Here is a 25216-nt window from a genome sequence, read left to right as displayed (position 1 = left end):
GATAAGTAAGCATTTAGTTCTGGCTTTTTTCTAGTTCGTCATTGTGCTGGTTTTGGCTGGGGTATGGTTAATTTTCTTCATAGTAGCTAGTATGGGGCTGTGTTTTGGATTTGTGATGGACACTGTGTTGATAAAGCAGGGATGTTTTAGTTACTGCTGAGCAGTGCTTACACAGAGTCAAGGCCTTTTCTGCCTCTCACCCCACCCCACCAGCGAGTAGGCTGGGGGTGCACAAGAGGTTGGGAGGGGACACAGCCGGGACAGCTGACCCCAACTGACCAAAGGGATATCCCATACCATGTGATGTCATGCTCAGCATATAAAGCTGGGGGAGGAAGGAGGAAGTGGGGGACGTTCAGAGCGATATTGTTTGTCTTCCCAAGTAACCGTTACGTGTGATGGAGCTCTGCTTTCCTGGAGATGGCTGAACACCTTGCCTGCCCATGGGAAGTGGTGCATGAATTCCTTGTTTTGCTTTGCTTCTCCGCGCGGCTTTTGCTTTACCTATTAAACTGTCTTTATCTCAACCCACAAGTTTCCTCACTTTTACTCTTCTGATTCTCTCCCCCATCCCATCTGGGGGGAAATGAGCGAGCAAGTGGCTGTGCAGGGCTTAGTTGCAGGCTGGGATTAAACCATGACAGTCCTACTTTAAATTTGTTATGTAGCAACACCAAAATATGTGTAGACGCAAAGAGTAGTTCAGTGTGTAACGCGCTTACTGGGGTGAAAGTAGCTTAGCTTTTCTAAACACCATACAAAATTCAAAAAATTCCCATTAGTCCTGTCATGGTCTGCTAGAACTAGAGACAGTTAGTTTACTTAAAAACAGGAGTTTTACTGAAAAGGTTTGTAATAACTGAGGCTTACAGGAAATGCATTTTGTTCTAGACTAGTAAAGAGAAAGAGTCAGTGTCATGAAGAAGCTAGTTTCTGTTTTCTTGTGGGAAGTGTGAGGGCATGGAGATTCTTCTGTTGTTTATGTGATCCTCTTTTGGCCAGGTGTTAACCTCTTTTTTGGCAAACGGTTTAAAGTTTTACCTTGAAATGCTTCCTTTAAAAAAAAAAATAAAAGGAGGAAGACAAAGTAAAATATGACTGAATATTGTTCTCAGGGAAAGTTTTAGGTCTATGAATATATTTGATTTTTAGAGTTGAGCTAAAGTGAGTTATCCTTGCTAATTATATTAGACATTTTAGCGGCTTATATTACTGTGCTTTCATTTACTGTTACAGCTGGTATTTATGTGTGTGTATGCTTGTTGTGTCTTGGAGTCCTAGCAACAGACCTCATGGTTCATGGTGTTGTACTACCAGACAGAAGCAGTTCCTGCTCCAGAGAGCTTAAGACTAAGTTGGTTTTGGCGATGTGCTTTCAGTCTTCTGCAGATCAGGTTAAGATGCTCTTCACCAACTCTTGTCCTCTAGGAGAGGAATCTAGGAGGTGACTGTCAGTAAATATGAATGCCCGCCAGAAAGCATCCTTTCAGGCAGAAGTGTGCAAGCAGTTTTCATCCCATCCATCTATCTGTTGACATTAGTTATGAAGCCTTTGGGTTTGCGATAAGTGAGAATAAGAATGCAGGGACAAGTATTTTCAAATAGAGAATGGGGTCTTAACTGCTTTCCCTTTGTCCCATTTTGCTTTGTTACCTAGTTGCTTCACAGAATCAGAATCACAGAATCACTACGGTTGGAAAAGACCTGTAAGATCATCAAGTCCAACCTGGGGGGAAAAAAAAAAAAAACCAAAACCCACCCAACACCACACAGCACCATGTCCATCAAGCTACATGCCACAATGCCACATCCACACGCTCCTTGAATATCTCCAGGGAGAGTGACTCTACCACCTCCCTGGGCAGCCTATTCCAATGTTTCACTACTCTCTCAGTAAAGAACTTTTTCCTAATATCTAGCCTGAACCTCCCCTGGCGCAACTTGAGGCCATTTCCTCTAGTCCTGTCACTAGTCACTTGGGAGAAGAGGCCAACACCCACCTCTCTGCAACCTCCTTTCAGGTAGTTGTAGAGAGCGATAAGGTCTCCCCTCAGCCTCCTCTTCTCCAGGCAAAACAACCCCAGTTCCCTCAGCCGCTCCTCATAAGACTTGTGTTCCAGACCCCTCACCAGCTTCGTCGCCCTTCTCTGGACACGCTCCAGCACCTCAATGTCTTTCTTGTAGTGAGGGGCCCAAAAGTGAACACAGTATTCGAGGTGCGGCCTTACCAGAGCCGAGTACAGAGGCATGATCACCTCCCTGCTCCTGCTGGCCACACCATTTCTGATACAAGCCAGGATGCCGTTGGCCTTCTTGGCCACCTGGGCACACTGCTGGCTCATATTCAGCCGGCTGTCGATCAACACCCCTAGGTCCTTTTCTGCGGGGGAGCTTTCCAGCCACTCGTCCCCAAGCCTGTAGCGTTGCCTGGGGTTGTTGTGGCCGAAGTGTAGAACCCGGCACTTGGCCTTATTGAACTTCATCCGGTTGGCCTCAGCCCATTGATCCAGCCGGTCCAGATCCCTCTGCAGAGCCTTCCTACCCTCAAGCAGATCAACACTCCCTCCCAACTTGGTGTCGTCTGCAAACTTGCTGAGGGAGCACTCTATCCCCTCATCCAGATCATCAATGAAGACATTAAAGAAGACCGGTCCCAAAACTGAGCCCTGGGGGACTCCGCTTGTGACCGGCCGCCAGCTGGATTTCACCCCATTCACTACAACTCTCTGGGCTCGGCCATCCAGCCAGTTTTTTACCCAGCGAAGAGTGTACCTGTCTAAACCACGGGCCGCCAGCTTCTCCAGGAGAATACTGTGGGGAACAGTGTCAAAGGCTTTGCTGAAGTCCAGGTAGACAACATCAACAGCCTTCCCCTCATCCACTCGGCGGGTCACCTGGTCATAGGAGGAGATCAGGTTGGTCAAGCAGGACCTGCCTTTCATGAACCCGTGCTGGCTTGGCCTGATCCCTTGGTTATCCTGCACGTGTCCCGTGAGCGCCCTCAAGATGAACCTCTTCATAACCTTCCCCGGCACCGAGGTCAGGCTGACAGGCCTGTAGTTCCCCGGATCCTCCTTCCGACCCTTCTTGTAGATGGGCGTCACGTTGGCAAGCCTCCAGTCGTCCGGGACCTCCCCCGTTGACCAGGACTGTTGATAAATGATGGAGAGCGGCTTGGCAAGCTCCTCCGCCAGCTCCCTCAGCACCCTTGGGTGGATGCCATCAGGCCCCATAGACTTATGAGTGTCCAGGTGGCATAGCAGGTCGTTAACTGCTTCCTCCTGGATCATGGGGAGCCTATTTTGCTCTCCATCCCTGTCATCTAGCTCAGGGGGACGGATACCCTGAGGATACCTGGTGTGGCTGTTAAAGACTGAGGCAAAGAAGGCATTAAGTACCTCAGCCTTTTCCTCATCCTTCGTGACAATGTTCCCCGCCGCATCCAGTAGAGGAAGGAGATCCTCCTCGGCTCTCTTTTTGTTGTTAATGTATTTATAGAAGCTTTTTTTGTTGTCCCTCACGACCGTGGCCAGGTTGAGCTCTAGCTGGGCTTTCGCCTTCCTAATTCCCTCCCTGCATGACCTAACGAGGTCCTTGTATTCTTCTTCACTTGCCTGCCCCTTCTTCCAGAGGTGGTAAGTTCTCTTTTTTTCCCCAAGCCTCAGCATAAGCTTCTTGTTCAGCCAGGCCGGCCGTCTTCCCCGCCGGCTCTTCTTACGGCACACGGGCACTGCCTGCTCCTGCGCCTTCAAGATTTCCTTCTTGAAGAAGGTCCAGCCTTCCTGGGCCCCTTTGCCCTTCAGGACCGTCTCCCAAGGGACCCTCCCGACCAGTGTCCTGAACAGGGCAAAGTCTGCCCTCCGGAAGTCTATGGTAGCGGTATTGCTCACCCGCCTCCTTACTTGGCTAAAAATTGAAAACTCTATCATTTCATGGTTGCTAAGCCCAAGACGGCCTCCGACCTTCACTTCTCCTACCAGACCCTCTCTGTTCGTAAACAGCAGGTCAAGCAGGCCACCTTCCCTTGTAGGCTCGCTTACCAGCTGCGTCAGGAAGTTATCTTCCACACACTCGAGGAACCTCCGGGACTGTTTCCTCTTAGCTGTGTTGTACTTCCAGCAGACATCCGTTAAGTTGAAGTCCCCCACAAGAACAAGGGCTTGCGACTGTGAGACTTCTGCCAGTCGCTTGTAGAACGCTTCATCAGCTTCTACGCCCTGGTCGGGTGGTCTATAACAGACCCCCAGTAGGATATCCGGCTTGTTGGCCTTCCCCCTCATCCTTGCCCATAAGCATTCAACCCCATCGTGACAATCATCCAGCTCTATACAATCAAAGCACTCCTTGACGTACAGAGCTACCCCACTGCCTCTCCTTCCTTGCCGATCCCTCCTGAAGAGCTTATAGCCCTCCATCGCAGCACTCCAGCCATGCGAGTCGTCCCACCATGTTTCTGTGATGGCGACCACGTCATAGCTGCCCCGCCGCACGATGGCTTCCAGCTCCTCCTGTTTGCCGCCCATGCTGCGTGCATTGGAGTAGATGCACTTGAGCTGGGCTATCGGTCTTGCCCCCGACAATGGCATGTCACCCCTAGGCTCACCTCTGGGTAGCCTGGCTTCATCCCCTTCCCCCTTCGAGTCTAGTTTAAAGCCCTCCTGATGAGGTTTGCCAACTTACGGGCAAGGATTCTTTTCCCCCTTGGGGACAGCTGAACACCGTCTGCACTCAGCAGGCCCGGTGCCATGGAGACCACCCCATGGTCAAAGAATCCAAAATTCCTCTGGTGGCACCAGTCTCTGAGCCACGCGTTGACCATGTTTGCTTTCTTATTCCTTTCAGTGTTCCTCCCCACCACTGAAGGGATTGCAGAAAACACCACCTGCGCACCCGATCCGTCAATCAGTCTCCCCAGCGCCTTAAAGTAGTTCTTCATCCCTTTCACGCTTCTTTGCTCTATCTCCTCGCTGCCAACCTGCAAAACTACCAGTGGGTAGTAATCGGTGGGCCGTACCAGACTGGGGAGTTTCCTAGTGACCTCTCTCACCCGGGCCCCAGGGAGGCAGCAGACTTCCCTGTGGGTCGGGTCAGGCCGGCATATTGGGCCCTCCGTTCCCCTCAGGAGGGAATCACCTACAACAACCACCCTCCTTTTTGCCTTGGTAGAGGTGGTTGTGATGCGTGGGGCAGGCTGTCTCGCCCTAGGCAGCCCCGCAGATGGACTTTTGTCCATGTCCTCGTTAGCCTGGCCCTCAAGTTCCAGAGGTCAGCTAGCATCGTAGAAAGCTGCTTAAATCTAAGTGAAGTTAGTATAGGCTGCTTTTCTCATAGGTTTTATCATCAAATTAAAATTAATTAAAATAAACCATATAGTTGCCAGTAGTCATTTAAACCTGAATATAAATGGTTTTTGATCAAGGAAATTGCTTAATAAGGTGAGGCAAAGAACCCCCGCTAGGGTTTCTTGGTGCTGCTGTTGTGCTACAAAAATAGGTTTTAATTTATGAGCTGAGATGCTTATTAAGAAGTATTTAATAAATATCTCTATTTTCTAACTATCTTCACAAAAAAATAATGCAACCAAAGCACTTCGGGTCTTCAACTGACAGCTGTACAATTGAAGAATAATTGAAGTTATATTTAGAAATCAGAAGTTTTGACTTACTGTTTTCATTGTAAAACCACTAATATGAAATAGGGAATAAACAAATGTATTCATAACTATACACAGAAATAATTGTTATCTGCTTAACAGAGCAGTTTCCCAATAACGTTAGTAAATTATTGCCAAGATTCACATGTACGTATACCTCTGTATTAAAGGTGAGAGGCATTTCTAAGTGTGAGGAGTAAATTATATTGGTGATAATATTTTGAAAGCATATCCAATCTTTATCTTTTTGAAATATAGCACTGAAGTTGACAAAGCCAAAAGAGACCATGTGCTAGAGAAAAAGAAGGGTTCAGGTAGCTTTGTGGCAGCAGATTAAAACTGGACAGCTGATATTGATTTATTCTATTTCAGTTTTACCTTCATGTTGAAAACTCTGGCAGTACAGAAGTTGTTCTGTGTGGAAGGCAAATGTTTCTGCCTTACTGAGAAGTACATTTTTCGGAAGGGTACAGTAGACAGGATGGGCTGATACTGGACTCAAATTTAAATTACAGCTGGAAGTCTGTCGAAGTCCTAGCCACCAGTGAAAATATGATACCAAGTATCTTATGCTTTGAGTTTTCTTGTGAACGGTTTGTGCATCTGGAGTTACATTGCTTATTTGAGCAGTGGTTGGTTGCATTGCTTATTTGATCAACTCCTTTTGATCTTCTAGGGGGAAAAAAAAAATCTTTGGTGCAGGTTCTTTTGGGAGGGAGCAGGTAACTGATTTTAACGTTTTGCTACTATTTGTTTCCATTTAAAAATGCCATATTAGTGCTATGTTAGTGTTACTGAGTTGAACAGGTTGAGAGAAATACAGTAATTTGAGAGTTTTTCCATGCTCTGCTGTTTCCAGCTTCCTTTGGGCAAGTCACTAAATATCTGTTCCTTGACTGTAAATTAAAACAACATATGTTTCATAGAGGCTTCGTTATTGGTTATGGAATACATTTAAAAGTTAAAGCAAGACAGAAGAGAGGTGGGTGAATCCTTTGGATGGCTAATATCACAAAATGTCGTGGAGCTTCCAAACAGGGAAACTTGTCAAGAACTGTGTAGCACAGAGCTGGGAATGTGCAGAGCCATTGGCCTGCACTGTGCATCTGAAAACAGTCATCTTTCTCCTAGGAGCTGTAATAAGTGTTAATATACAGAGGGATTTTAGCAATGTGTGTTATGCTACACTAGACTGATAACTTTTTAACTAATAGTACATTTTAAAAAGATTGCAATTATGATTTTTTCAGGAAATAGCAGAATTCCTGAATTTGGGCACTTTGGTGTTTTCAGTAAGTGTAGATTATTATGTTTGTCTGCACTGGATATTTATTAGAGCCTTAATAAATGTTTGAGTGTAGCATTTTTTTAATTAAGATTCAGGTAATCACATAGTGAAACAAGTGTTCGGAGACAAAGGTGACAAAATAAAGAAGGAAACATTCCCGACACAAGCAGACATTGTAATAATTGTAATAAATTTATCTCAAAAGAATATACAGCTTTAATTAAATGCCATAGAGCCTAAATGCTGCAAATCCAGAAGCAACTGTGATACATCCAGAAGTGCCCTGTGTTGGTACCAGAGCCTTGTTTCATTCAGTTTAACTAGTCTTTAATCCTCATCAGATTTCTAAATGCTCCTGTAATGTGTGTTTGTAGATAGTTACAGGTAGGAATTTAGTCGGGAAAGAACAGTTTTAAGTACTTAAGCCTGTCAGCTGATTAATGTTATGTTTGCTGTTCTGCTTAGTTTCCCCCTTTCAGACATTCCCCAAACTGCTTCGAAGAGCGTTTCATAAGAGGCATGTCTGCTGGGTAGGCTTCAGATTTATTTTTTCTGGAGGACTCTTTGAACATACTCATCTGTCATGATGTTGGTGCTGTAGGAAGATGCTGGGGCTTGCAAGGCTGGTTTCCTAATACTTGATGTACAGCTTTTCCCAAACTCTTTGTGGTGGGCAGTCTGGCTTACAGTTAATGTTTTTCAGGTCAGGATATAAATCAGAAAACAGTCACATTTTTGTATACCTACTCCAAACACTCAGCCTCCTGTATGTCTTCTCCCCATCCCAGTTGCCTCCTCAGTACTGAGTGTGCCTTGAGTTTGTCCGAGTCCTCCCAGAAAACGTTGCAGTCTTTTTTTTCAGGCAGATATTGCTTCTCTTTCTTGTGGCCCTCTCTGTCTTTGTCTGCCTCTGCCATTCCTCCTTGCATCTTCCTTCTCTGTGCCCTCTGCTTGCCTCTCAGCTACTCACTTTTCTACACCCATTTCTCTTCTGGTTACTGGTAAGGCTTAGCGCTTCTGTAAGTGCAAGGAATGGCAGGAATGCACGTTGGAGAGTGCAGCAGCAGTGGTCTGAAGCACTGTGGGCGGGTGTCCTAAATTTCATTTCTGAATGCTGCAGTGTCTTGCCTTTCTGAAATCTATGTTGCTGTAGCATTGCAACTTCACTGTGTGGGCTAAGTTAATAAGCCTTGCAGAGCTAATGTGCTCTGCTCATCCTTTTTGATGGCTGTGTGCTTTACTAGTGACTTCTGTTCATTGGATGCTTGTGTGGTAAAGTAACCAAGACTCTGGCCTCTTCTGAATGGAACAGAGTTTTATAATATTCTGAGCAGACTTGATTGATATGATTGGGACATGACTATTCACTGTCTCCTCTAATACAGGAATTAAGGAACATGAAGTGAGATGAACAGGTAGCAGGAACCAAAATGTTACAGTTCTTCACAATGTGCTTTGACCAGTCTTGAGACCTTTTAACTCCAGCATAGGGGTTGTAGATTTTGAAACTTCAGTTAGCTTTATGGATATAGGTGGGTACTTGAGAAGAATGTGAGTGATAGACCGATAGACAAGGTAAGTTTCATTTTGATACAAGTTAAGACAGTGACTCTTAAGATCATTGCCAAGACTCTGGTTAATAAAACTTAAGAGAAATTAGGTAGGATTTCTCCCCTAACAGTGTAGTTGCCTATGAATGGTCTCTGAGCTACAGCCTGTCTAATTTCATCCATTAAGATTTTCCTGCAGTATCTGTCAATTAATTAATTTTCTGTTATTTGTATTACATTATTCTTTGCAAGGTTATAGTATCATGTAGTTAAGATTTTAACGTTCTTTCCGATATCCAGGGACATTAAGATAATTCCCCGCTCAGGTCTGAGGATTAACTCAGTATAGTCAAATTGTATAATTTCTTGCCAGAATGTTGTGGATGCTAAAACTTAAAATTAGCTTGAATATCTGAATATGTTCTCAATAGAAGGATAACCTACCCAGGTATATTAAGTGTAGAATCTCTAACTTAGGAAGCCTCTGAACCACAGATCACTGGAAGTTCCTACATCTTGTTTTTTCCTAATACTATTCCCTGGGAGCCTCTGTTGGTGGCCAATAGTAGATGCTGGGTTAAATTAAACTTTTTGGCATTGTGTTTTTTGCATGTTGCTTCTGACTTCCGCTTTTTCTTTGTTCCTGAGTTCTTTGCCATTATTCTCTGCACTTAAAACTGTAGGTGGTAAGAGATCCATTCTCTTACTTGACAACAAAGACTAAAATAGTGATTCTTAATTGAGCCTAATCAAAAAGATGTTTAGTATGGTTCATTTTCTAAAACACTGTTGCTGCAGTCTTTTGTTGTTAAAACCTTCTATTCATATAATTTAAAATTTATTAGGAACCAGACATAATAGGCCAAATCAGTACTTTTAACTGTTTTAATGAAAACAAAAATTAATTAGTTGTGTTTTACAATTACCTATTTCATTGTTCACTGTAATGCTATTGTTAACATTTAGAAATAACTGACAAGATTTGCATAATTAAAATGTTCTATTTTAATTTGTTCTACATTTGGGCACTGTTCTTGTATGTATTTATATATAATTGAAATGTAGTACCAAAGCATATACCATGTTTTGCTGATTTTAGGGGAACTGTTTTCCCTCTAAGCAGGGTGATGATTGCCTTAGCCAGTATGCAAACAAACATTTGTGTTGATCTCATCAACAAGTTTATTTGGAAATTATCCTTAATTAAATCCCAGATGTCTGTATGGTCTTTGAAGTACTTGGACATCATCTCCTAAAATGGATAATCAAGTCCAATTATCAAGGCCTTCCCATCCGTTGTGTAAAAAGTATAATTCGACAGGTAAGACATGTTAATGTTTTCATTAAGTTTTTCCACCGTTGTTAACAGTGTTAAGGTTGGAATGATAATATTTCAACTGAACTCTTACTAATGAATATCTAAGATAAGATAATTCTACTGGTAATCCCAGGGCGGGGTTGCAAGAGCATCTTCCTGGGTAGCCTGCATTTCTGCATGTTGGGTTTTTTTTGTTTTGGGGTTGTTTTTTTGTTAGTTTTTTTTATCAAGATTTCCCACTGATAAGGGAGTTTCCTGAGCTGCTTTAGAAAATAAAAAGTTGATGCTATGAGTCTTTTTCATAGATTTAAGAATATTCATATTCAATTGCAGTTTTGGTTGACATGTCATGCTTCTTAATAAGATCTTCTGGGAAATAAACCATTAGAACAGTGGGAAATAACATATTATAAAACTGAACAAAAATTCTATCTGTCTCTGAAAAATAGGTTCTCAAGGAAAAAACTGTTCTTTGAAAATTGTTGTCTACCTGTATTTCAATTTTTGTAGAGTCAGAGGGCTAACAAGATGAAATAGTTCAGAACATTTCACTGGGACACGTTCTTTCAAAATATGTTATTATATATACAATATATGTCAACGTAGACATACTTTGAAGGTTACAAGTATGCAATATTTTGCTACATTATGAAAGTCAAACTGCTGAGAGGTGTTCTTAAGGAGAAATGGTGTCTCAGCAAGGAAAAATCATACATATCTCTGTGATTTTGTATATATTATTAATCTATGTGCAGTTAATACCTACAAATGATGAATGAAATATTTTAGCACTTAGGTAACTTGTATTGCGTTTCATCAGCATTACCTCTATTTTATTAATAAGCAATCTGTTAAAGTAGTTACTTTCTTTGAAATTACTGTATGTCAACTGGTGAATATCAACCTATCAGCTCTTTAATCAGTTAGTTAAATAACATAATTGATGCAGTTGTTAGTATACAGTTGAAATTTTAGGTCTGTTAATTTCTATACAACTAGATACTAGAAATAAGGACCTGTAGTAATACAGTGCTCCAGCCAAACTGAGCTGCCTGCTAAGAAATGGGAGTGTATGTATTTATATCATACGTGCACATAAATATCCACTGTTTTCAGTAATCGTTGTCATTGTTTTATTTAGAATGTTTTCACTTTGGTTACAATGTTGTCCTGGAGTTTAGCCAAAACCTGAGAAATTACGATGTAATTTTTTTGATACACTGGGTTTAGCAGCAAAGCCAGGTTTAGGAGCTCCTTGCTGCAGTTTAATCTTACCTCAGTTACACTGCCTGTTTGCAGAAACAGGCTGTAGGCCTGAATGGATCCAGGCTGAAAACAACTGCTTTTTGGAAGGAAGGTGAGAACTTCTGAACCCAGCTTCACAGCATCTTTGCCAACAGGCTCCTGTAACCTAGCAGAGGAGGACTTTCAGGTGGGATCTTCGGGGATGGTGACCACAACCCAGTGAGAAGTGGGGTCAGCAAGGACAGAGGGCTGAAGGACAGATTTACGTGGATTATGTGGATGTGGCATTGTGGGATGTGGCTTGATGGGCATGGTGCTGTGTGGTGTTGGGTGGGTTGGTTTTTGGTGCGTTGTGGTTTGGTTTTTGTGATTCTGTGTGGGTTTGTTTTTTTTTTTTTTTAAGGTTGGACTTGATGATCTTACAGGTCTTTTCCAACCTTAGTGCTTCTGTGATTCTGTGATATGGGGGAGGCTGTCAGTGCTTTCCCTGATCGTCATGACTGGGGGACCTCACTGAAGTGGCATATACAAGTGCATACAGCATGGAGAACAAAGAACAGGAATTAGAAATCCATACACGGTTGCTGAGCTATGACCACATTGTGAACACAAAGGTGTGGTGGGATAGCTGAGAAGCCTGGAGAGCAGTAGTAGCCTGATAAAAGGCACTTTAGAAAGGATAGCCAGGGAGGAGGAGTTGAGCTTAAATGTTTGAATCTTTGCTGTAGAATGGGTCAGAGTCAGAGGGGGAGACCAACAAGGGTGACATCATGGTATGTATCTGCTACAGGCTGCCAGTTTCAGAAGTATCACAGAATCACTAAGGTTGGAAAAGACTTGTAAGATCATCAAGTCCAACCATCAACCCAGCACCACCATGCCCACTAAACCATGTCCCGCAATGCTTCGTCCACATGTTCCTTGAACACCTCCAGTGATGGTGACTCCACCACCTCCCTGGGCAGCCTGTTCCAGTGTGTCACCACTCTCTTAGTAAAGAACTTTTTCCTAATATCCAGCCTGAACCTCCCCTGGCACAACTTGAGGCCATTTCCTCTTGTCCTGTCGCTAGCCACTTGGGAGAAGAAACTAACACCCACCTCTCTGCAACCCCCTTTCAGGTAGCTGTAGAGAGCGATAAGGTCTCCCCTCAGCTTCCTTTTCTGCAGACTGATCAACCCCAGTTCCCCCAGCCGCTCCTCATAAGACTTGTGCTCCAGACCCCTCACCGGCTTCGTCGCCCTTCTCTGGACACGCTCCAGCACCTCAATGTCCTTCTTGTAGTGAGGGGCCCAAAATCGAACACAGTATTCAAGGTGTGGCCTCACCAGTGCCAAGTACAGGTGGACAATCACCTCCCTACTCCTGCTGGCCACACTGTTTCTGATACAGGCCAGGATGCTGTTGGCCTTCTTGGCCACCTGGGCACACTGCTGGCTCATCTTCAGCTGGCTGTCAACCAGCACCCCCGGGTCCTTTTCTGCAGGGCAGCTTTCCAGCCACTCTTCCCCAGGCCTGTAGCGTTTGCATGGGGTTGTTGTGACCCAAGTGCAGAACCCGGCACTTGGCTTTGTTGAACCTCATACAATTGGCCTCGGCCCATCGATCCAGCCTGTCCAGATCCCTCTGCAGAGCCTTCCTACCCTCGAGCAGATCAACACCTCTGCCCAACTTGGTGTCGTCTGCAAACTTGCTGAGGGAGAAGCACCTTCTTTAGACAACTGGAATAAGCTGGTTCTTATGGGGGACTTCTAACCACCTTGATATCTGCTCTGGTGGGGCACGTGCAATCAAGGAAATTTCTGGAGTGTGTTGAGCACAATTTCTTAGGATAGGCTGAGCTGTGTCTCAGCAGGGAGACAAGTTGGAGATGCACCTTGCTGGACTGGTTACGAGTAAGGAAGAGCTAGCTGAAAATGTGAAGGTTGATGGCAGGCTTGGCACAAGGGGTCCTGGTAGACAAGCTGAACATGAGTCAGTGGTGGGCTCCTCTGATAACGAATGCTAACCATGTAGTAGGCCATATTAGCAAGAGTGTAGGCAGCAGAATGAGGGCTCTGTTTTAGCACTTCAGGACTCTCTACAGTTTTGGGCTCCAAGTGCAAGACATTAGCTTACTGAAGTGAGTCCGGTGGAAGATCACAAAGAGGATGGGGGAGCTGCAGCATATGATGTATGAGAGGTCTTGGGAGAACTGGTTGGTTTGGTTTTAAGAAGAGGAGGCTAATAAAGGGGGAAACTTTTGATGTCTTCAGCACAGATAGAGAAAACGGAGCCAGACTTCTCTTGGTGATACACAGAGATAGGATAAGAAGCAATGCACATGAGTTACAAAAAGAGAAATTCGGGTTACAGATTAGGAAGAAATTTTTTGTAGTGAGGGTGGTCAGGCACTGAACAGGTTGTCTACAGTGTTACGCAGTGTTGTGCAGTCTGCATCTTAGGAGATAGTGAGAAATGAAGTAGATAAAGGCTCTGAGCAGGCTGGTCTGATTTTGAGGTTAGATACAACTTTGAAGCTGGTGTAACACTAGATGGGGAGGGTTTGAATGACACAATCTTTCAACCTAAAGGTAAAAATTCCAAGTAACTCAAACACTTGATACCTGAAAAAAGAGGAACAAGTTAGTCCTGAAAGATTAAAAAGATTTCATTTTTGTGAGGCTGGAATGAACTGTTTAAACTGGTGAGAGTGGCAAAGACTGGTAAGACTTCCAGGTTGTTCATCTCATTAAAGGTAATACAGATCCTTATTCTTTCTTCTACTCAGACAGAACTTGTGCCACACACATTCTAAAAACTTACTTTTGAAACTTGAATATGAAACAATTCAATTACTGTACTGGTGTTACTGTACAGCAAACCGTTTTGTTTCAGAAAGTAATATAATTCCATGCTACAATTGAAAAGGAATTTTTTATGCTATGATTTGGAAAATACCTTTTTCAGTTTTTGGGTACTTTTGAGCATTGGGACAAAATTAGGTTTATTTTAAAATACATCTGAGAGTTAAGTTTCTTAATAAGAAATTTCATTTCAGTTTTAAGCAGGTGTTTTTTTTTTTTTTTCCCCTGGGGTGGAGTTATATGAACTGTCATGCAAGAGAAGACCCTGCAGAATTGAGAAAAAGGCCTAGTTGCTGCAGTTCCTTTTTTTTTTTTTTTTTACAGTGGAGATAATTGGAAGTGTCCATTTATTTAATTCTGAAATCCTTACTTTGGGTTGTAAAATGTATAGCATCAGTCTCTTCTGAGAGGATCATGTTCTGAACTGGATGCTGAAATGAGCATCGTGTATTTGATAAATGAAAATTGTCACTTTTGCTTTGACCTACAGTATAGTAAACTGTTTAATGGTTCAATATGATGTGGCTCCTCAAATGAAAAAGAAAGTGAATATTAATTAGAAACTGCAAATTATGAGAGTTTCTTGATGTGAAACTAACCATGTGACCTTTACAAGGGAAAAAAATACCAAATTTAGATTTTTTGATTGTAGTAACAGGATCTGTCATAATTTTTCAGAGTCACGATACATTACCCATTTAATTTTTTCCTTTTTCAGTGGACAAAAAAGTAAAAAGTAGGAGTGTTTTCCCTGTTCTCCATCATCTCAAGAGCACGGTGCAAAGCATGTCCATGTTATATGTATTTCCTTACTGGTTTAGTGGTATAATGTACTTCCAGTTTTTAGGATGAAGCAGTCTGATCCACATTTTAAGACAGCTAAGAACATTCTTTCTAATTATAAAATTCTAGCAGAATGATCCTTATGGGAAGTCATGAAACTGATTGAGATTCTAAAAAATATTCTGTTTTCTTTTTCTTTTTTTTTTTCTCCCCAAAAAGACTCTTCAGCCAAATAAAACACAAAGGTGTCTCCCTAACACTGTTACCTAAAAGGGGGAAAGGCTATCTTTTTAAAGTGGGTGATATCAAATCTAGTTTCACATTAATTCCACTTCTACATATCACAGTGGAACAGATACTTTTTCTTCTGGATGTTGAAGGCTTTCAATGAACTCTGGAATAATTTTTTTTCTTGGCCTCAGAATTACAGACATTCAATGGTAATTTGTAAGATGGTCTGTAGTGTAGTGGGGGAGGGAAGAGACTATTATAATCCTTCTTTATGTTGCTGTTGCTGTTAATGCCTCTTCTAAAATTTGAAGTCACTTAATGACTAATTACCTTCCCAGTATAAACCAATCTTTCCTTAACATTTCTTTCTTTGAGACATACTGTATGTACTTTCAGTTGCTTTGCACGTAGTCAAGCATATTTTGGATCTGCAGGAAAAAAAAGCCAGATTACCGAGAACGGAGTGGTTTTTAGGTGTACCATTGGCTGTGATGCTGAGTCCTGCTCAAGTGAACATACGTTTTTTTATATAGGCATATAAAGAAAGCTTTTCAGAAAGGTTATTCTTCCAGTCTAGCTCCAGAACTGGAGAAAGCAGAGCCATGCACTTGAGGTGTTTCTAGGTCACATTAGCCTGAGTGTAAATATCATATGTGTGCTGCTGCTCTTCTTCTCTTGAGCTACCTTGTGTGCTGGATGGATGCACCAGTTCTGGTACTAGCTCAAGACTGGGTGGTAGACTAATGTATTTGTATTCTGTTACTGCTATTTTGAACCAACAGTTTTTTTGCCTTTAAAGTTCACCCTAGCTAGTTATGTCTTAAAGGATCCTGAGAGCAAGGAGCTTGCTTATTTATTTATAAAATACCTAGAATGGCAGGATGTTCTTGTAGCTGGAGCTCATGAGTCTGGAGGTCTGTTCCTGCTATAGAACATTCTTTGGAAATTGAAGAAAGTCTTTTAAGTGGGGTCAGCTAGGTTTCTGTTTTTTTTTTTTTCTTCCTTGCTGATATTTTTCCGCAATATGTATGTAGATTATCATAGCAATAGCTTGGTTTACACTGTTACGTTATTCTGTACTGAATAATTGACTGTAATAATTGACTTCCATAGTTTATCATGCCTAGGCCTTATAGAAAATACTTTTAAAAATCACACAAACTATTGTGTTTCTGTTCCAGTCAAAATTTGAGAATTTTTTTTCATTGTGTAAAAACATTTTAATTTTCATCCCAGATTGCATTTTTAAGACTTTGGGTATGCAGGGTTGATATGAGCTATCAGCATTTAGCCTGCAGAAAGTATGAAAGACTAGTGGAAAAATACATAGGACAAATACAGGTAGACAAATCCTTATGTGATGTCTTGGTCACATTAAAAGCTGAATTACTACTGGAATTCTAAGGAAAACTACAGTTAACATTTCATTCCAACAACACATTTCCCTTTTTACTTTTTATTATAATCAGGTATAAGATGGTTATTCACAAACCAGGCTTCAGTTATAGTATGTAGTACTTGCAGTGGTTTTTTGGAATAACTATGTTTTAAACAATGAACCAGCGAGGATCACAGTTTCTGACTGAGCAGCCAAATTTGTTTTTCAAAGGAATATGTATCAAGTTTTTCTACACATGTGCAAATCAACTAAAGAGCACTTGAGAAATGGAAGTCTGAGAGAAGGTTGCTGTCATCAGGACAATTCATCCAGCCACTGTCTTACTTACGAAAGTCTCAATAACTGGGTTTGAGCTAATTAAATTATCTTGTCAAGCCACATATGAACTGCAGGCAATCTGTTGAACGTCTCTGTACTACTAATAAATACATTTACTTGGTCTGGGTAATGAAAATAAATAAATAAAAAAATCCTTTTGTAATTAGGTACTTCAAGGTCTAGATTATCTACACAGCAAGTGCAAGATCATTCATACGGATATAAAGCCAGAAAACATTCTGATGTGCGTGGATGATGCCTATGTTCGTAGGATGGCTGCTGAAGCTACAGAGTGGCAGAAGGCTGGTGCTCCTCCTCCCTCTGGCTCAGCAGGTATGATAGTATATTTAAATGCAGCATAGTAAAGTTCCATCAGTGTTACAATGCTAACAACATTTTATTTAATGAATATGAATGTTTAAAATAATTGTGTGTGAAAAATGCATGTCTAGTTATTTATTATTCATGCTCTGGAAACTATCAGGGAGATGCTTTCTTCTCAGTTTTGCATGTTCAAATTTTCAGGGTCCCAGATACAGAAAAAGATTGATTGGTATAAACCTACTTTCCTCGCACTCCACAAGCTTTAATGTCTGTGTTTTAGCCTCACTGGAGCCTTGCATCTCTAATATTGACAATAATTAGTAATCTTATCTGAATTATGTGTCTAGTTCCATTACAAGTTCATCGGCATCCTTGTGAGATTATCTGCCTTCTCGACAGTTATAACTTATTCTCAGAATGCAATGAAAAGTCTTAGTCTCCATAGTTTTTCAACCTTGAAAATGGAATTTATTGTACCTAACTGAATTTGTGATAAGTTCTTCTCCTTAGCACTATGTGTGAAATGTTTCATGTTAAACTTGCCAAGAGTTTAGGTAGGAACTGTACATGATATTTAGCTAGGAGAAAATAAGGTAAAGAAGTTCACAGCAATCAGTAGAGACAAACAAGGTGGAAGTGTGGCTTTTCTAGTGATCTTTAGTACCATGGTTACTATTTATTTGCCAATGTAGCACATCAGCTACAGGCAGTGGAGAAATAATAACATTTAAATAACTTTGTGATATTGTCAGAAAATATACTACAGATTAAAATCTCTGGGGTATAATAAAATACCTGCTATATCAGGAACAAATACTGTGGTCAAAATCCATAAATATTTCACAGTATTATGTATGTTAAGATGCAAAATCTTATAAATCGTGAATATATTGTATTGAATTTTACATAATGTGTAATCACATAGCTAAAGGCTGAGTGTTATTTGTGTGGGAAGTAACTTGATTTTGTTCATGCAGCTTTTATATTGCTTCCTGACATTGAAATAAATATTATTTTAAGGAATATATAGACGGAGTTCTTATCACACTTTGTTCCTAACAAATTATAATTAAATCTATGGCTTTCCACACAGGAGCTGAAGATGTGTTTTCTTTACAGCATTGCAAGAATAGGTTCTGCATAATTTCCCTTTTACGAGCAGTGATGGTACTCAAGAATCTTCTTTAAAACTTTGCCCTTTCAGGGGCATAAAAGCAGTTTTTTCCCTGAACTTAGAAGCAGGAGCTGAACCTATAAAAGAACTCTGAAGTTTCAACTGTCTCCATTTTTTACTTTGCATTTGTTAATTGGCATATGTCTCTGTGTCTGAAGAAGTTCATGAGAGGTTCTCCTCCCCCGTTCAGTTCCTCTTTCTCCCTTCCACTTTGCTTCTGTCTCCCATACTTAGTTATTTCTATTGGTTTTGATTATTTGGGGAGGATTGTGTGGCTTGTATTGCTGTTCTGTGCATTTTCACAGTATTGTAATCTCATCAGACCTAGTCATTGATGGTATCCTTCTGAGAGATGCGTAGGAGGAGGTCCATGCTGTGGTGGTGTGCTTTTTGCCATAGGCACTTCATGCCTCCCGTCCTAGCCATGAGACTACCTTGTTGCAGAACGAAGGCAACATGAATATTTGACTTTTCTATTGAGTGCAACACAGTAGTCGTCTTTGTTGATACTCCCTGAACTATTTAAAATCTATCTGTACCTGCTCAGTCAGCTGACTACATACATTTCATCTGTGACAACTCTGCAGTCATTTAATGTTTTTTGTCCACTCTTTACTGATTCAGACTTTCCTTTCTGACTTCTATTAACTCTCCATCAGCCACAACAGACTGGACAGAAATCGATGCTAGCTTCTTCCAATTCCAGATGCTCTCATGGAGACATCAAGTGATGTACTTCTAAAGAGTAAAAAATCTGGTTAAAAAAAAAAAAATCACTGCCTTATTTCATTAAGAATATTTTTACTTGATTTCTGCTACTTTCTGCTTTTATAGAGTTGTTTCTGTAAAAAATATATCTTTAAAATTCTTTTTTTCTTTTTAGTGAGTACAGCTCCACAACAAAAGCCTGTAAGTATTGTTATATAATTCAAATTAACTATCTTATTTTCTGTGTTTCTGTAGGTATTAATAGCTAGACTGTTGGTAGTCGCTACTCTTTTTAAAAGCTTCCTTTGAATAAAGGAAAAAATGAAAAGAATACTTTTCTTTTAATGTCTTTGGCTCTACCAGTTTTAAGCACAGTATTTCTCTGATGGAAACTCTCATAGACTTACAGTTCTATAGCTATGTCAAAGAAAATTAAGCATTGCCATTTTCATCTCTCGAGGAATAATCCATTCTGTTCAAATCCTGACAGAAATGGGTGCATGCACTAAATATCATGCATTGCAGATAGCTTAAGGACATCAAGGCCTTAAAAGAGAGAGTTTTTCATGACATTAGAAAGATCTTTTTGCCATATACATATAGCAAATAACCACTGATAATACAGCTGTTCAGAAATATCTAAGGTCAAACTTGCTTTCTATGCCTGTGTGTACAGAACGTGTGGGCAGACAACATGGATGAAAATAAATAGGGTTATCAAATGAACTGTCTGGTTTTAACTGTTCCAGAGCTTCTTTTGAAGTTAACAGGATTTGGATAAACCTTTGAGAAAATAGTATTTCCCTTTGTTCCTTGTACTTTATTTTTGAATTACGTGAGGATTTCTCACTGTGACATCTGAACAATGAATGAAAATTGGATTGATCTCAGGATTCAGTAAAAATACAAGAAAGTGTTTCAGTCCTAGCTCAGATGTGTTAATTTTTCTTTTCCTTGTTATTGTACCTGAGTTTTTCAATCTTTATGTTATATAAAATGTGAAACTTTTCATAATGGCCACCTGTTGCTTGTGATTCATATGTTTTGGGCCAGAAGTGAATAATAAAAACGCTTTCCTTTCACAGGGAAATAGATGAACAACACAGGATTTATTTAAAATGCTTTACCATTTTCAATCTCTTTGGCTTTCTCGTATCATTTTTGTAAGCATACTTTTGCTGGTCATTACCTGCATTGTATGGAGGGAGAAATCATGTATAAAATTTGTATGTAAATAACTAGATATGATAGCAGACTATCTTCAACATACAATATAATATGTTAATCTAGATTGAAGTTAAAGATCATTGTGCCTAGTCAAGCTTATAGGATCATAGGCATTTTACTATGGCATCTTAGATGTATTTTGCTCTTCTATCTAATAAACAACTATGAAAAAACATGTATAACTATGTAAAATTTTGATAGCTTTTTTTGTGTCATATAACCCCATGTCATTCTCGATTTGAAGTAAAATGGAAAAAACAATATATTTAATATTTACTATATTAATTGCCATCCAGTATTTTCAAGTAAAAACCCTACGTCATTCTCGATTTGAAGTAAAATGGAAAAAACAATATATTTACTATATTAATTGCCATCCATTATTTTCAAAGAAAAACTAATCATACTGCAAGTGAATTTGGTGTGACATGCCTTGAGAATAATTTTTTAGGGTTTTTTCTTTTCTTTTTTTGGTATTAATATTTCAGGTTGGAAAAATATCCAAAAACAAAAAGAAAAAACTGAAGAAAAAACAGAAGAGACAAGCTGAGCTGTTAGAAAAACGCCTGCAGGAAATAGAAGAACTAGAGCGAGAAGCCGAAAGGAAAAAAATAGAAGAAAATGTAACCTCAGCTGTACCATCAAATGAACAAGAAGATGAGTACCACCCAGAGGTGAAACTAAAAACAGCTGATATAGAAGAGGTGGTAGATGAAGAACCTGGAAATGATGATGGTTAGTATTACCTGCTTTTATTGACCCTGAATTTACTGTTTCAGAGGTGAAAGTAATTGCAGCATTGCATCTGGTGCAATGAACAAAGTCTCCAAACTTTCCTAGATGATTAAGTTTCATTTTCTCCTGTAGGTAAAATCATAAGTACAAAGTCTAAAAAGGAAAAGTCAAACCTACTGTAGAAGTGAAGAAAAACATCAACAGCAATTCAGCTATCAAATCCCCCAAAAGAGCACGTAGAAAATTCAACAGAACAGTCAGTTGTCATACCACCACATTAAGTGGCGTAACCAAGTATCTTGGTGAGATAGTGAAAAATAAGATTAATTTGTATTCTGTAACATTAATGTAGTTAGAGTCATCCTTGCTTTCCCCTTTTTTTGTTACAATGTTGTAAGGATCTATCAGGTAATAATAATAGTAGCTTTTTCACCAAAATTTTTAAGAATTCTTGTTAAAATTCTTGTGTAGTCAGGGTGTTTTGGAGCATAATTGTTATGGTCCAGCTCCATTCTGGCTTCCCTGTTTTTTTTTGTCAACTCTCTCCAATTCTGATTAAAAATGTAACTACTGAGACTGTCTGTCTTTTGGTTTGGTTTAGTTTAGTTTTTTCTGCTCCTACTGCAAATTTTCCTACTTCTACGATGGCTTCCTGTTTGACACGGATTGAGCTACAGATTTGTAAAGCTTGCATTGAAGACCTCATATATCTTCCCTTCATAACATTCTTCTCTTCTGATTGTTCCCTCCTGAACCACTTCCCATTGTTTAATTTTTCCAACAGCCTTATTAGTTCTTTCTTTCGCTTTTAATTTGGATTTTAAGGTCTTTGTATGTTTCAGTGATATTCAGTGTTTCCTTGTGTGATATGTCAGAAGTCAAGTAGTTATTGAAGAGTTAAAAATTATGAACGCCTAATTTGAAAATGGTATATTGATGTATGATCTAGTGTGTTGCTCACTGAAATTTTTCAGGAGAAGCAGAAGATCAGGATGAAAAAGAAGACACAGAGAAAGAAAACACTGAAAAAGATGATGACGTTGAACAGGAACTTGTCAACACTGACCCTACAGACCCTAAGTGGATAGAATCCCCCAAAACAAATGGCCATATTGTGAATGGCCCATTCCTATTGGAACAACAGATTGAAGATGAAGACGAGGAGGAAGAAGAATGTCCAAATCCAGACGAATATAATCTTGATGAGCCAAATGCAAAAAGTGATTACTCTTATAGCAGCTCCTATGAACAGTTTAATGGTGAATTGCCAAATGGACGTCATAAAATTCCTGAGTCACAGTTCTCTGAATTTTCAGCTTCAGTGTTCTCTGGGGCTCTGGAGTCTGTAGCTTGTGGTTCTGCTGTTTCCGAAGGATCAACTGTAACCGAAAGAGAGGAGAGCAGCCCATCTCATGACAGGAGCAGAACAGTTTCAGCTTCAAGCACTGGGGATTTGCCAAAAAGTAAGCATTCCTCTTAGTGGCATATACTATGCTTGAAGTCTCTTGGAGCTGTAGGTGATGTCTTACATAGAATGAGTAGTGGGTTAAACCTTGTGTATATATTTTACCTGTGTTCAGTGACACACGTATGCAGATTTTACTGTTTATTTGTTTTGGGGTTTTTTGGTGAAAATTCAGTACCAAGCCTTATGGGTAGGCTGTCACACACTTCTTTCAGTAACACAGAAGGACCTTTCAATAACAGACAAGAACTCTATCAGACCATTTCCCTGACTTTGATTGAGCACTAGGTCTGGCACTTCTCTGTGATGTTGACTTTACCAACAGGTGAAGTGTTTTATATGTTTTTAGTTTCTGGGTTGCTGCCAAGCCTACTAATGTCTTGGCCTGCTTCATGCTTGAGTCTGAAGAGTGCCCACTGAAAAGATGATGCCTGTGTGCCAGCCTCTGCAATCAGAGAAATCGGTGCAGACTGCTCTGAAATGCTCTCTTTCCTAGGCACTCCCCAGACTTGGGGAGGGAGGTGGAATATGGGATCAGATTAACCATAGCTGGGGTTGGGTTACAGCTGCAGCCCACTACTGGGAACCCTTTTTTCATTGCTGGCTGATTTTATCTTCTTGGTTTCATCTACACTGAACATTTTGCTCATTGAATCATACATCATGTGAATGCAAAATCTCAATTATCATAGAATCATAGAATGGTTTGGGTTGGAAGGGACCTTAAAGATCATCCCAACCCTCATGCCGTAGGCAGGGACACCTTCCACTAGACCAGGGTGCTCAAAGCCCTGTCCAGCCTGGCCTTTAACACTTCCAGGGCTGGGACATGCACAACTTCTCTGGGCAACCTGTTCCAGTGTTTCACCACCCTTGTCGTAAAAAATTTCTTCCTTTATGTATCTAGTCTGAATCTACTCTCTTTTTAGTTTAAAACCATTACCCCTTGTCCTATCACAACAGGCCCTGCTGAATAGTTTGTCCCCATGTTTCTTATAGGCCCCCTTTAAGTACTGAAAGGTCTCCCCAGAGCCTTGTTCTCTCCAGGCTGAAAAACCCCAACTCTCTCAACCTTTCTTCATAGGAGAGGTGTTCCATTCCTCTGATCATTCAAACCTGGGAGTTTGATAGGTGCAGCTTGGAACACAATACAAAAAGCATTCTTGTTAAATTCAAACAAATCTACCATCTTAAATTTTAAGAAGAAAGCAGAACTGTGATTTACGTATTTATTTATTTTCTGCTGTAGAACTTGTTTTTAAGGGTATTAGATAAGCTATTGTAGATGAAATATTTGCATTGACAGGTCAGTCTATGCAGGAAAGAGAAGAGGAAGTGTATAGTTGCAAGTAAGCATTATTCCCATAGTTTAAGGGCAGAAGATGATCATGAGATCATGTAACCTGACTCCTTTTATAACAAGCCAGCAATACACCATCTATTAATCCCAGTAACCTTTATGTTTGGCTTAAAACATATTTTCCAAAAAGATACCTTGCTCTTGATTTGGACAAATGAAATGATAAAAAAATTTAGTGTGGTTGAAGTGTATTCCACTGGTCAGTACCCAGAATTGTTTCAGAAGAATTATAGCAAGTTTGGATTTGTGTGGCTGCAGCTTCTAGCTGTTACTTCTTGTTAATATCTTTTCTCAGTTATTAATCTGTAATACGCTGTATTTTCATTCATTAATGGTTCTTACCTGTTTCAAACAGTTCCTCTCTTTTATTAAAACTCAACAAGACGAATCCTTTGTCTCTATAAGGCATGTTGCCCACCCTCAACTCATTATGGCTTTTCTGTATGCAGCGTGGTTTTGGTCATTTAAATTCTGGCTACTAGAACTGCTTAGATCCAAAACTTTTGCCTGTAAATCCTGTCTATTGGAGACATGGAAGGTAAAATTTTGGTGTCATTGCAAAGAGATGGGTTTTTGCCATTGACTTAAATAGCTCCAGGGTATTCCGTGTAGGTTTTATTTATAGTGCCAGTGACTAAATGATAAATATATGGTTTCAACTTTATTAAAGAAAATACTGAGAGACTACATCTGTAAGCAGATAGAAGAAAGTAAGATAGCTTAGGACAAGATCACGAAGCCTGCATCAACATTGTGCCAGATGAAGTTACTAAATTTATGTAGAGATGTATTGAAAAATACAGTCGAGTGTATTTCTTGGTTTAAGACTTCAGAAGAGCAATCCACACAGTTTATTACAGAGTCTGACAGGTAAGGTAATCTGCAAATAGGCAAGAAATGTGAAATAAAATACAACTGAGTAGAGCTGTATTTCTGGAAAATGTCAAGATCCAGGCTAATAAGTCTTCCAGTCCATCCTCCTTACACTCTGTAGTCCCTTAATATACAGGAGGTTCCTATATGTCTGCTAGCCCCTTCCTTTGTGCTGCTGGCAGTATATAGGCAGCAGGCCTCTACTGCTGTTTTCCTGGGGTAGTGTGTAAAATCCTCATGCCTCCAGAGTGTAAAGCTGGTTTTGTCATCATGGGAGCCGCTTATCTCCATAGCTGGAGAAACATTTCAGCTTAATGTTATCTCATCCGGAGCAATTTACGGACGTTTTGTGCAAAGAAAGAAGAAAGATAGTAAATTCAGTCATAGCTCAATTATTCCGCAGAAAGAGGGAAAGCTGAACGTTATTAATAATAATAGCATCAATAATAATGCTGTGTTAAACCGTAATAAAACAGATTAAGGTGTTTAGAAAGAAGAAAGATAGGATAGTTGCAGGCTATTCAATATTTTTAAATGGTGCTACTTTTTCACTATAACTTAAGTGCCCTTTTCTTGTATGGAGGTAGACTTTGTGTTCCTCTCTGTCTAGGTATTGCAATACATTACTAAGTAACATGGTCTCATTTTATTTTTTCAGGATACTTGCCTCATTTAGTGCACAGACCAATTTGTGTTCAGTGGATGAGCAGCTGTTAAGT

At 40.3% G+C, this 25216-nt stretch overlaps 1 protein-coding gene across 1 annotated transcript in view; it reads left to right on the top strand.

The window, feature by feature from the left end:
- The window catches only part of SRPK2 (SRSF protein kinase 2), a 164932-nt gene that overhangs the window by 117815 nt on the left and 21901 nt on the right, over positions 1-25216 (top strand). The window contains exons 7-11 of the mRNA XM_059816185.1: positions 9706-9812; positions 16799-16964; positions 19013-19038; positions 20553-20799; positions 21774-22262. Coding sequence (XP_059672168.1) covers positions 9706-9812; positions 16799-16964; positions 19013-19038; positions 20553-20799; positions 21774-22262 — 1035 coding nt within the window. The remainder of the gene's footprint in view (positions 1-9705; positions 9813-16798; positions 16965-19012; positions 19039-20552; positions 20800-21773; positions 22263-25216) is intronic.

This window comes from Gavia stellata, chromosome 4, assembly GCF_030936135.1.
Source record: "Gavia stellata isolate bGavSte3 chromosome 4, bGavSte3.hap2, whole genome shotgun sequence".
Lineage (NCBI taxonomy): Eukaryota > Metazoa > Chordata > Aves > Gaviiformes > Gaviidae > Gavia > Gavia stellata.
The sequence above is the reverse complement of the archived record's forward strand: the minus strand, read 5'-3'. Positions and strand labels throughout refer to the sequence as shown.